The 14,139-nt window shown below is 41.5% G+C and overlaps 1 protein-coding gene across 1 annotated transcript in view; it reads left to right on the forward strand.

The window, feature by feature from the left end:
* The window catches only part of necab3 (N-terminal EF-hand calcium binding protein 3), a 99,615-nt gene that overhangs the window by 60,681 nt on the left and 24,795 nt on the right, over window positions 1-14,139 (forward strand). Inside the window, exons 7-11 of the mRNA XM_079840229.1 lie at window positions 3,673-3,794; window positions 5,141-5,220; window positions 5,316-5,369; window positions 10,338-10,450; window positions 13,287-13,364. Coding sequence (XP_079696355.1) covers window positions 3,673-3,794; window positions 5,141-5,220; window positions 5,316-5,369; window positions 10,338-10,450; window positions 13,287-13,364 — 447 coding nt within the window. The remainder of the gene's footprint in view (window positions 1-3,672; window positions 3,795-5,140; window positions 5,221-5,315; window positions 5,370-10,337; window positions 10,451-13,286; window positions 13,365-14,139) is intronic.

A 14,139-nucleotide genomic window follows, 5' to 3' on the forward strand; every position in this document is an offset into this window, starting at 1 on the left:
TCCCAATTCGCATACTATCCGTACTAAATAGTATTAAAAAAAAATGTCCCAAATCGTAGTATGTTGAAAAGAGTATTCCAAAGATTCCCGGATGGTCTACTATTTCCGGTCAGAATTCGAAGTGCAGATCGATGCGCACTCTGATGCTGCGTTCACACCAAATGCGAATAGAGCGTCAGGAGCGAGTGATTCCAATGTTAAAGGGTTAGTTCACCCAAAAATGAAATTTCTTCCATTAATGACTCACCCCAATGTTGTTCCACACCTGTAAGACCTCCGTTCATCCTCGGAACACAGTTTAAGATATTTTAGATTTAGTCAGAGGGCTTTCAGTCCTTTGAATGTAAGTGTATGCACACTTTGCTGTCCACGTCCAGAAAGGTAATGAAAACATCATCAAAGTAGTCCATATGTGACATCATTTGGTTAGTTAGACTCTTTTGAAGCGTCGACAATACATTTTGGTCCAAAAATAACAAAAACTAAGACTTTATTAAGCATTGTCTTCTCTTCCGGTTTTGTTTGAATCCGCGTTCACGACGCCACAGTGACGCTGCTGACGTAAGACGCTGTGACGTGTTATCTGGTTATCTTTGGCGATTAGGGCATCCGGGACATGCACACTTACGCACCATTTAAAAAAAAATATCGCAAAACAAACAATGTAGAACAGCTTGTTTACAGCGTGCGTCTCCCTCAGACTACAAACAAAGCTCTATCGCACCATATAACTCGTCACAGCGTCTTACGTCAGCAGCGTCACTGTGGCCTCATGAACGCGGATTCCAAGATAACTGGAAGAGAAGACAATGCTTAATAAAGTCTTAGTTTTTGTTAGTTTTGGACCAAAATGTATTGTCGACGCTTCAAAAGAGTCTAACTAACCAAATGATGTCACATATGGACTACTTTGATGATGTTTTCATTACCTTTCTGGACGTGGACAGCAAAGTGTGCACAGACTTACATTCAAAGTACTGAAAGCCCTCGGACTAAATCTAAAATATCTTAAACTGTGTTCCGAGGATGAACGGAGGTCTTACGGGTGTGGAACAACATTGGGGTGAGTCATTAATGGAAGAAATTTCATTTTTGGGTGAACTAACCCTTTAAGTCAATGGAAAGGCGCATTGACGCGCGTCTGGAGATCCTGCGGCACGATGGACGCGATTACGCCTCATTGATGCGAATTTGACGCAAATTGAGCGTCTTGCGCGATACGCGCATTACACGCGAGTGGTGCTTTTTGAGCATTCACGTGTTTGAAGCAAATTCGCGCCTGACGCCCGAGTTGAAATTTTTTAACTTTGGCGTCAATTCGTGCCGCGTTAACCAATCAGGAGCCTGCTTGCTGCTGTCACGTGGTAAAGTATTTAAAAATACTACTATTGTGTCACAAAAGGTAGTTTTAAGACTTTTTCAGGTGAGAATGTAGTTTAAAGCTCAAATATGTGGTTTATTTATAAAGAGAGCGCCTATTTAAAAAAATAGTCTTGTGTTTTTGGAGTTGTGAGATCCAGGCGATCAGCGGCGCTCAGCGCTCATTAACCCCGGCGAGAGCAGCCTTTCCTCGGCTAGTCCTTCTGACGTCTGCCGCTGGCTCTGATGGCCTGTAGTGGCTCGTCTTGTGTGGATCTAACGGCCGATCTTTGGTGTCATGAATCTATAATTTGTCTGCCAAATCGTTTTGACTGAGGGCAAAGAGAAGTTTCATAACTTTATTTTTTTAGGATATTTAAATATACATGCAGTGAAGATAATGTAGGAGTTGCCTGGACCACATTTGTGTGGCTAATGTTTAATATATATTTTTAATGAAAATGAAAAGAGGCAGAGTGTGTGTTTTATGACATTTTCTCCTGGAGCGCCTTGAACGCACGTCTATTTCGCTTCAAACGCTCGATTTATACGCGCGTCCAATTCACTGTGGACGCGCAAATGGATTCAAAATGTTCAAGCGTCCAACTAGACGCGATTTTGACGCTCTATTCGCGTTTGGTTTGAAGCATAACAGCTGATATTGCCCACAACCCATTCGATTAGAACTACAAACACAGATAAAAAGTGTTAAAAAACTACAAACATGACGGTTATGCAAGTCGACGGTTAAGTAGAGAGGGTTAGAGAAAGGGTTTTGAGTGATCAATTATCAGTATTTAACCTGACGAAAAGATATTTTAGAAAAGATATTATATTTCACCTGCAGCCGCATTGAGAACTTTTGTAATGATACTTTTGGCCATTAACTTTTAAATGCATCATTATATTTAAACTGCAAAGACATGAGAGGAGTCTCAGTATTAAAGACCCACGAATGGCAGATCAACGTGCGACTACATTTCTCTCCCATAGGAAATTAAATTGAATGTGTAGGATTTGAACTGTGACGATGATTGACAGGGCAGTTTAAACCATAGATATCCATAATAAAGGCTAGATGTCTTACGGCGGAGTCTCTAACGTCATCACCGGCGGCCATCTTGTCACAGGCTGTGGCTCCTGATGTAAGGCGAGTGATCTGAACACAAATGCTCTTATCTCACTGAAACCTTGACGGATTTACAAATGGTTTGGTTTCTTACAAACGTTATTAACGTGGCTATAATTCTGGATGCTTCAACTAATTATGAATAATTAATCATAAGTATGCAGTGTCATAACTACATCTCTGACGTTTATAACAAAACAAATAGTTTGAAAATCGGTAGAAAATTGCGTTATGGTTATTTAAAAAGTACACGCACCATTAAAACACAATGTTAGGAGTGAGCGAGCTGACTGTGACAAGATGGCCGCCAGGTGCGAACGTCGCCCTCCATTGGCCAGCAGCGCGGACGAGACATCTAGCCTTTATTATGTATATCTATGGTTCAAACGGTGATGGGATGCACGTAACTAAGCAACAGTCCATTTTCTTCACAAAAAGAGTACATACTTTTAGGTCGTAGTATAAGTAGGCGAATTGGGACGCTTTCAGTGTTGTTGAGTGAATTGGTTGAATGAATTAGACTATTGATTCAACATTCAGTAATGAAGTCACTTGTCGCCACCTACTGGTGTAATTATGTAACAGCACTATATCAGGCATTTCGTCCGGTCTGGTGTATAAAGAGTAAAGCTAGTCTAAAGTTATGCAATATTCTTAAGTTATATAATTAGTTTTTGTAGGAATGTTTTTGTTATGTTTAAATAATGAGAGTAATACATTTTGTAATTGTGTTTGACGCAGCTTATCTCATGAGTTTCATACTGAAATCAGTACATATGCAGATGAGTGCAGAAATATCCACACGTTTTTGAGTCTATGGGCTGTTACATCAGAAATGTGCTGAAGATAATAGCAGAAGTGGGTCAACAACAGCCTTAAGAGAGACTTCTGACTCATGTGAACATATGTGGGTGACGTCTGCAGGGTTACGACATTAACAAGGTTATTCACATTCAATGTTATCCGCTTGTGCTCATCAACTATTGTCAGTATTGGCAGATGCTGTGTTCCTGTGCTTTGTCAGATCTGCCATCCGCTCAGCTGCTGGATATTCACTGATAACAACACCAGCCGAGTGCATAAAGCACTATATTATTACTGAAAAACAAGATGCATTTTAAGCACACACACATATTCATCCATTCCTGTGATGCAGAAGATTCACATGCTCTGTTTCTGTGTAGGGTTGAAGTTAAAGTCCCGGAGCATCTCATCATACAGAAGAACAACAGAAGATGTGGCCGCAGAGTGCAGAAAAACATGTGTCTGTCGCCTACTGATCCGTACTCGGGCATCCTTACTACCGGTAACACACACACACACACACACACACTCTCATACACTCACACACTCTCTCTCATACACACACACACACTCATGAACTCACACACTCTCTCTCACACACAAACACACACACTCTCATACACACACACATACTCTCTCTCACACACACACACACAAACACACTAACAAATACTTACATACACACTCACATACACACTCACACACACACTCACTCACACACACTCATAAACTCACACATACACTCACAAACACATACTCTCACACACACACACACACACACACACTCACGTACACACATAAACTCTCTCTCTCTCACTCACACACACACACTCATAAACACACACACAAACTCACACATACTCTCTCTCTCACACACACAAACACACTAACAAATACTCACAAATACTCACTCACTCACACTCACTCTCTCTCTCTCTCTCTCTCTCTCTCTCACACTCACACACACACACACACACACACTCATAAACTCACACACACAAACTCACACATACGCTCACACACTCACACAGACTATCACAAACACACACTATCACAAACACACACACACACACACTCACATACACACATAATCTCTCTCTCTCTCTCTCTCACACACACACGCACATGTTGGGTTTTCATGTTTTATGGGGACTTTCCATAGGCATAATGGTTTTTATACCGTACATACCGTATATTCTATCCCCCTACACTGCCCCTGCCCCTAAACCAACCCATCACACACACACACATATACACACTCACATAAACACATAATCTCTCTCTCTCTCACACACACACACACACACACACACACACACTGCCCCCTGCCCCTAAACCTACCCATCACAGGAGACATTCTGCATTTTTACATTTTCAAAAAACATCACTTAGTCTGATTTATAAGATGTTTTCCTCATGGGGACCTAAAAATGTCCCCACAAGGACGAGGATTTCGGATATTGCCATCTTTGTGGGGACATTTTGTCCCCATAACGTAGGGATTACCAGTCCACACACACACTCATACATTCACTCACACACACTCACACTCTCTCACACAAACATCTTTTAAAAGACAATACTGTAAATGTTCAGCTCAATTTAATGCAGTAACAGTGTGAATGCTGCAAAGTTAATGAATTATGACGCACACTCATTTCAAATATACAGAAGACAACAGTGTCATCATTATCCAGCGGAAGTTTTGTTCCCACCCAATAGTGTCAGTGCAGTCAAACTGATATTACTGAATATAAAGTGTCTTTATTAGCACACATGTCTTTAATAATAACCCTGCTGCTGATGAGTGGAGTTGTGTACTGAGTGTTGGTGTGTGTTGCGTCTCAGGCGTTACCGTAGATACAGACGAGCACTGGTGCTCTCAGATCAACAGACTGCAGCAGCTCATCGACAAGCTGGAGTGTCAGGTGAAGGGTCGAAATACTCACACAATCATCTTTGAGCATTTATATTGAGATAGCATGTCTTACAAACCCATTTTGATTTGCTTTTTTGTTTGTAGAGTCCAAAGTTGGAGCCACTGAAAGAAGATACACTGGCCAGCACGTACAAATCAGTGAGTGCCCTCTTTTTGAGAAAAAGGGCTGTAATTCAAGAATACTTTAGAATATAGACCAAAGATTGGTCTTGTTTTAAAGAAGACACTCTGCAGATTATTGCTATTCAAAATATGAAAGTATGAAAAAGTTATGGAAGTTTAAATCTACTGTAAATGAAAAACACTATACTAAATATTTTTTATTTCATATAAAATATATATTTTACAAAAAATGTTTTACTCTAAAATAAATATAAAATCAAAGCCATATGTCTAACCAAGTTGTGTTCCAAATTTGAAGTTACAGTTTTTCTCGATTGCTAAGACACATTTCTTGAAAGCTGCTCTCCTTTTCTCTAAACTGTGAACACAAAACCCAAGTTACAAGCTACATTCACAAAACCTCAGACTCTTCTTGCAAAACCAAACTTTCACCTCAAAACAGTTCAATCGGTGCTCAAAACTGAACTATGTTGTCAAATCGTGCCCCGAGTCAATCAAAATTAAAAACACTACTGAACAGTCACTAAACACTACGCAGAAAAATAGAAAAAAAAGCTCAGGACATGAAGCTGGAGAAATGAATGTTTATTGTTCACTGTAGGCTAAATGCATGTTGCAAAACAAAAAAAACCCTGTTCATTTAGCACTTGTACAAAAAGACAAAACAGAAATCCTATGCGTTTGCCACTTGTGTACAGTAAGCCCATGTAAAAAATAAAGTACAAAAATACACATGGAATACTAGGCCTACAAACAGTTAGACCAACCCGCCATTACAATACTACAGTATATTGGTACAGTGATGTACTGAAACATATATTTACTTACAGTATGCTGTGGTACAGTATGTGCATACAGTAATTGTACAGTAAATGTCATACAGTAATTGCTGTCAACATTTACATACTGTACTATAATGTCAAAAAAAGGTAATTACCTGTTCTCTTCTCTAAATCTTCGGATTATGGTGGACACAGTGAATCTATGTTTGGTTGTACCCTTTGTCCAGCCTCCCTCATGCTCATACCATGGACAAGAACATGGTCAATTACAGTAGCTCTGATTTCATCAGATATTACTGTACTGTTCTTTGTCTTCGCTGACCACCTCAACCTCCTCTCACACAAACTCTTCCTCTCAGATTGCTATCCATTGTAGGGCCTCACAAACCAGTGCTCTCTGAACTGGCTTACTGTATATGTTCCCTCACATCATTAGCCACAAGTGTGATCAATTTTGAGTTGTTGTGTTCAAGTGGTGACATCTGTGCTTTAATTGTGTTTGACTTTTGTCACCTGTGCTCACCATTTTGCAGCACGGGTGCATCACAATGAAAATGTGTTGGCAAGTTGTGTCTAAACAGGTGAAAAGTGCTTATGGTTTTGCCAAAAGAGTGATTGATTCAATCAGTGGGTTCAGGCAAATGAGCATTTGGTTCAGACAATAGGGTTTAGTGTTTTAGCAATTGAGAAAAACTGTAATATCACAAAAATGTATTTGGTTTCGGCGCTGTACCAAAAATAGCCACCGGGTGTCATTCAAATTCCATTGATTATTTTTTTTAATGCATTTTCCTGTACATTTCCGTCCAAATATCACTTCCATCACAAATTAGTCCCCAAATATTGACCCTTTCCGACAATATGTGTTTTGTCAAGATTGGAAAGGATTTGAATTATAAAAGTAGTTAAAATAATTGTTGTAATATGAAACATTACACCGCCCACCAGGGGGAAGAGCCCGCTAGAATAATTTAGAGTACCGTTTCCATGGTAACACAATGTCCGATTTCAGAACGGTTTCCACAGGATGAATTTTGAGTTTGTAAGCTTTCAAATGGTACCTAATTTATGATAATTACTTAAATATATGATACGAAAAAAAGGCGATGAAAAAAAAAGAGCCCCAGGCGTCCCACCTGTGGGGTTAAGTACACTTAGGTGGTCTTTTATTTCATTAATATTATATTATCTGCAAAAACATGCACATTCAGTAGAATTAAGCACACTTCTTTTTCACAAGGGACTAGTCTTCATTTCGTCAGACGAGACAAGACTAAATATGTCCGTCAAATTAAGCGGATACATAACAGCTTCACTATACAAGTCATTTTTTGGTAAACAGTACAGCATAGTGTGCATTGATTAGTACGTCAACCATATTTACAGTATCATTATATTATGAAGAGATGCAAAATTTTTAACATTAATGTTAATTATTTTCTTGTATTTAGCCCTCAGGTATTCCTTACTAATTGTTCACACTCAGACTCATTGGTGGTCAAATGTGACCATACACCTTAACTATTTTTAAAATAAATAGCCTATATTTTAGTTCAATAATATTTATTGAATATTTTGAGGAGATCTTTTGGTACTAAATACTATGTGTGCAATAAGTATGGTCCATTAATGACCACTTAAAACATTTGCCTTCTAATATTTTTATTATTTATATTACAATTAGTGTAGTAATTAAGATTAAAATAGAGATTTCTAATGCAAAGAGTCAAAATTAGAGTCATTTTGTGGCTGGAAAAATAACATTTTCATTTGTAATGCCATTACTGGTGCCTGTATGGCTCTTTAATCAATATACATGTAGTCTAGTTGCTCAAAAAAAGTATTGCAGATCATGACTGCTTACTTATTTTTTAAATTTGTGAAATTTTTAAATGTTAATAATAGTGAATAGTAATGAATGCAAGCAAATATAATTTAACTTTAAAATTGTGCTAAAAGGCAAACGTATGTTTCCTAATATGTACAGTAGGCCATATACATATGAATTCATACTGAATCAAGATCGAAATCGATATCTGTGCCCATCGTCTCATAAGCTAATGCTGATTTTAGGCATCTATGCTGTAAATCAACCAGTTAGCTGTGGTGTTGTGGCACATACATTATGCAGGTTATATGTATTTTATGTAACTTATTTTGCCACACAATATATTGAGTTTTCCTTTGACTAAAACTTGACTAAAATGAAGAGACTTTTAGTCGACTAAAACTTGACTAAGATACCTTGAGTTGTCTTTAAACTAAAACTAGACTAAAATGAAGAGACTTTTAGTCGACTAAAACTTGACTAAGATACCTTGAGTTGTCTTTTGACTAAAACTAGACTAAAATGAGGAGACTTTAAAGGCCTGTACACACCGGGACGAATATCGCGCGCGCTTATCGCCAGCGTTTTTCGTGCCGTTTTTCGGCGCGTCTTGAGTGTTCACACCCAAGCGATTTCCACTGGCGCTGCGCCGAGTGAACGTGCACATTCAGTCGATGCGCTCCCGGTACACAAGATGGTGCTGCGGCACTTTAAGCCTCTGACACTCGCTTGTCACACAGAAGGAGAAGAGAGACAGTATTTACGTGCTTGCCAAAACCATAGACATATTATGTATATGGACAAAACCATTCACACACTTTTTGCTAACTGGCAAGCAGCATTAGCAGTTCATTTTCTTCTTTGTCTACTTACTACTTCTTCGTCGTATCAATGTGTGCTCGGCAAAAGCGTTTTGAGCTTGAGCGCCACCAAGTCGTGTTTTACTGTCACTTCAGCAGCTCCAGGCACGTGAACAAAAGCGCCGATCTCATTGGTCTGACAGTTTTTTACGCGCCGCGTCAAAATAAAAAAACGAACCCGAGGCGTTTTTTAAAAAATGACGCTTTTACGCCTGGCGTTTTACGCGTCGGTGTGCACACTCACATTGGCGCCCATTGTTTAGTCACGAGGCGTTAAACGTCGGCGATAAACGCGTGCGAAAATCGTCCCGGTGTGAACAGGCCTTTAGTCGACTAAAACTTGACTAAGATACCTTGAGTTTTCCTTTGAGTAAAACTAGACTGAAATGAAGAGACTTTTAGTCGCCTAAAACTTGACTAAAATGAAGAGACTTTTAGTCGCCTAAAACTTGACTAAAATGAAGAGACTTTTAGTCGCCTAAAACTTGACTAAGATACCTTGAGTTTTCCTTTGACTAAAACTAGACTAAAATGAAGAGACTTTTAGTCGACTAAAACTTGACTAAGATACCTTGAGTTGTCTTTGACTAAAACTAGACTAAAATGATGAGACTTTTAGTCGACTAAAACTTGACTTAGATACCTTGAGTTGTCTTTTGACTAAAACTTGACTAAAATAACGAGACTTTTAGTCACCTAAAACTTGACTAAGATACCTTGAGTTGTCTTTGACTAAAACTAGACTAAAATGACGAGACTTTTAGTCGACTAAAACTTGACTAAGATACCTTGAGTTTTCCTTTGACTAAAACTAGACTAAAATGACGAGACTTTTAGTCGCCTAAAACTTGACTAAGATACATTGAGTTGTCTTTTGACTTAAACTAGACTAAAATGATGAGACTTTTACCCCTGGTTTCACAGACAATGCTTAAGCTAATCCTAGACTAAAATGCATGTTTGAGCTGTTTTAACTGAAAGAATCTTGCACTGACAAATCTTAAAATATGTCAGTGGCATTGTTTTGTCTCAAGATGCACACCAGTAATGTTTTTTTCTTGGGCACGTTTATAAAAGTTACTTAAATGTCCTAATTGAACTAAGGCCTAATCCTGGCTTAGTCTAAGCCCTGTCTGTGAAACCGGGCCTTAGTCGCCTAAAACTTGAGTAAGATACCCTGAGTTTTCCTTTGATTAAAACTAGACTAAAATTACGAAACTTTTAGCGACTAAAACTTGACTGTGAATGACTAAATATGATTAAAACTAACAAGGACATTTGGCACAAGACTAAGACTAAGACTAAATTAAAAATAGGTGACAAAATTAACACTACAAGGGACAGTGTCAGCACTTTCAATGTATTATAAAGTATTATATTATACACAAGGACTTGAGGGGGAATGAATCACGCGCAGATGTTCAGCAGGAACACTCACGGCATGAAAACAGAAGCTGGCATTAGCTCTCCTTCTCCCGTTCGTCATGTCTGATGGCTGCGTCTCCTTCTCTAGAACATTCTGCTGGTGCAGAGACAGATGAGCGTGACGGAGAACGATCTCGAGGAGTTCCAGAAGGCTCTGAAGAGCTACGCCGACACCACCGCCAATCAGGACGACAACCTACAGTGAGAAAAACACATGTTACTATGTATATAATGATGCTCCAAGAGAATATTAACTGTGTGATGTATGAAATAATAGTCTGAAAATATATTCTTTTTTAAATGGAACCTTTAGACAAAAAAATGTCATATTTGATGCATCAGACTTCGATGGCTGATATAGTGAGAATCTGGAGCCTAAACTCAAGGAGAAAAAACGGACCCAAACTGAGCAGAAGGGTGAAATTCTGGGGTCATGGAGGACCAGTGGAGAACCGGCCACAGGCTCATGGAGGACCAGTGGAGAACCGGCCACAGGGTCATGGAGGACCAGTGGAGAACCGGCCACAGGGTCATGAAGGACCAGTGGAGAACCGGCCACAGGGTCATGGAGAACCAGTGGAGAACCGGCCACAGGATCATGAAGGACCAGTGGAGAACCGGCCACAGGGTCATGAAGGACCAGTGGAGAACCGGCCACAGGGTCATGAAGGACCAGTGGAGAACCGGCCACAGGGTCATGAAGGACCAGTGGAGATCCGGCCACAGGGTCATGAAGGACCAGTGGAGATCCGGCCACAGGGTCATGAAGGACCAGTGGAGAACCGGCCACAGGGTCATGAAGGACCAGTGGAGAACCGGCCACAGGGTCATGAAGGACCAGTGGAGAACCGGCCACAGGGTCATGAAGGACCAGTGGAGAACCGGCCACAGGGTCATGGAGGACCAGTGGAGAACCGGCCACAGGGTCATGGAGGACCAGTGGAGAACCGGCCACAGGGTCATGAAGGACCAGTGGAGAACCGGCCACAGGGTCATGAAGGACCAGTGGAGAACCGGCCACAGGGTCATGAAGGACCAGTGGAGAACCGGCCACAGGGTCATGAAGGACCAGTGGAGAACCGGCCACAGGGTCATGAAGGACCAGTGGAGAACCGGCCACAGGGTCATGGAGGACCAGTGGAGAACCGGCCACAGGGTCATGAAGGACCAGTGGAGAACCGGCCACAGGGTCATGGAGGACCAGTGGAGATCCGGCCACAGGGTCATGAAGGACCAGTGGAGAACCGGCCACAGGGTCATGAAGGACCAGTGGAGAACCGGCCACAGGGTCATGAAGGACCAGTGGAGAACCGGCCACAGGGTCATGAAGGACCAGTGGAGAACCGGCCACAGGGTCATGGAGGACCAGTGGAGAACCGGCCACAGGGTCATGGAGGACCAGTGGAGAACCAGCCACAGGGTCATGGAGGACCAGTGGAGAACCGGCCACAGGGTCATGGAGGACCAGTGGAGAACCGGCCACAGGGTCATGAAGGACCAGTGGAGAACCGGCCACAGGGTCATGAAGGACCAGTGGAGAACCGGCCACAGGGTCATGGAGGACCAGTGGAGAACCGGCCACAGGGTCATGAAGGACCAGTGGAGAACCGGCCACAGGGTCATGGAGGACCAGTGGAGAACCGGCCACAGGGTCATGGAGGACCAGTGGAGAACCAGCCACAGGGTCATGGAGGACCAGTGGAGAACCGGCCACAGGGTCATGAAGGACCAGTGGAGAACCGGCCACAGGGTCATGAAGGACCAGTGGAGAACCGGCCACAGGGTCATGGAGGACCAGTGGAGAACCGGCCACAGGGTCATGGAGGACCAGTGGAGAACCGGCCACAGGGTCATGGAGGACCAGTGGAGAACCGGCCACAGGGTCATGGGCGGCCGAGGCTCATTGATGCTTGTGTAGTCCGATCAAACAGACGAGCTACTGGAGCTCAAACTGCTCAAGAAGTTAATGCTGGTTCTGATAAAAAGGTGTTAGAATCATAGACAGTAAAAGAAATGGACAGAGCGACCCCATAGACTTCAACGGAGAAAATTGAAGTCACACTAGGAGCATCACTTCCTGATGGCTGAGTTACTGCGCAGCCTCAGACTGAGCTTGACGACGTAGACGTGATCCGCCTGTCCGACAGTGGCAAGTCTTCTAGTAGTTGTGCAATGTAAAATCTGAATCACCGAATCTTGAAGAGACAGAGAGGGTGAGCAGGAGCAACTTTTGATGAATGAAGCAGGATCTGCAACATCTATGTATGCCTCCACGAATCAAGATGTCCGGGTACGTGTTGCTTACCTGGGGGAACACATGGCACCAGTTGCATTATGGGAAGAAGGCGTGGCGGCGGAGGCAGTGATGCTTTGGGCAATGTTCTGCTGGGAAACCTTGGGTCCTCCATCCATGTGGATGTGACTTTGACACGTCCCACCTACCTCAGCATTGCTGAGCCCATGTCCAGCCTTTCATGGAGACGGTTTTCCCTGTGGCTGTGGCTCTTTCAGCAGATAATGCGCCGCCACAAAGCACAAATGCTTCAGGAATGCTTTGAGGAGCACAACAATGAGTTTGTGTCCAAATTCCCCAGATCTCAATCCAATCGAGCATCTGTGGGATGTGCTGAACAAACAAGTCCGATCCATGGAGGCTCCACCTCGCAACTTACAGGACTTAAAGGATCTGCTGCTAACATCTTGGTACCACCACAGCACACCTTCAGGGGAGTCCATGCCTCGACGGGTCAGATAGAAGCTATTCTTACGTTTAATGTGTAAAAGATTTCACAGCAAAGATGCGTGAAGCACGAGCTGTTTGTACAATTATACTAAAAGACTTGCTTACTTGCTATCGGTTTTGATCCTGATACAGTAGCTTTTATTGCTGTGATGAAACCCAAAATGGAAATTTATAGACTGTAATGACAGTTACAACTAACCATCAACATTCGGTTTTAGTGGCAATGTTCTCTCAAATGTCTCATCAGATGATTCTTGCACTGATTGGTCAAATCTCTCTCTTTCTCTCGTTCAGTGTGTCCATCCAGAAGCTTCCTGAGAAGAGCTGCTACATCATCTATGAGTTCTGGCAGGACCGCATTTCCTGGATGAGGTGTGTGTGTGTGTGTGTGTGTGTTGAGCAGCATAATGATTTAGAGAGCCGGTTCAAGGGTCTTTGTAAATCAAATCCTAATGGAGTGTATTTTTGCGAACACAAGACAAGCACGCTCGAGTCTGAGGGTTCGTTCAGCTCCTGCTGGGTTTTACATCTGTCAGGGAACATGATCTGGCGATTCTCTTCCGTCCACAACAGTTACACACTAAAACATTTATTACCCAGCAGCAGTGTTGCCACAGTTACTTTGAAAAAGTAACTTAGTTACTTTACAGATTACTTGATTTTAAAAGTAACTAAGTTACTTTACAGATTACTTGATTTTAAAAGTAACTAAGTTACTTTACAGATTACTTGATTTTAAAAGTAACTAAGTTAGATTACAAGTTACTTTATTAGTTACATTCATCAGTTGCCAACAACACCTCTGCAGCCTCAACATAAAAATGACAACCGTTTTTGCCAACACTAAACATAAAACACTAAACATAAAACCCTAAACATGTTAATGAAAAGGTACAAATTACTTTGTGTTCTTATTAAATACAATTATGAAAAACATTTTTAATTTATATATGAATGTAAATAATGATATGGGCCTACACAAATAATATAAAATTACAAGATTTATATTTTATTGTAAACATAATGTGCAGCTCTGTAAAGGGACAACAAATATTTGATCGATCCGTGAGAACAATATATTTTTTAATAATCTTTAAGTGCACAAAACTATGAAAATATATGAAACGCTTCAAAACAGAGCGGCAAC

This window comes from Gobio gobio (genome assembly GCF_949357685.1).
Source record: "Gobio gobio genome assembly, chromosome: 17".
NCBI classification, from domain to species: domain Eukaryota; kingdom Metazoa; phylum Chordata; class Actinopteri; order Cypriniformes; family Gobionidae; genus Gobio; species Gobio gobio.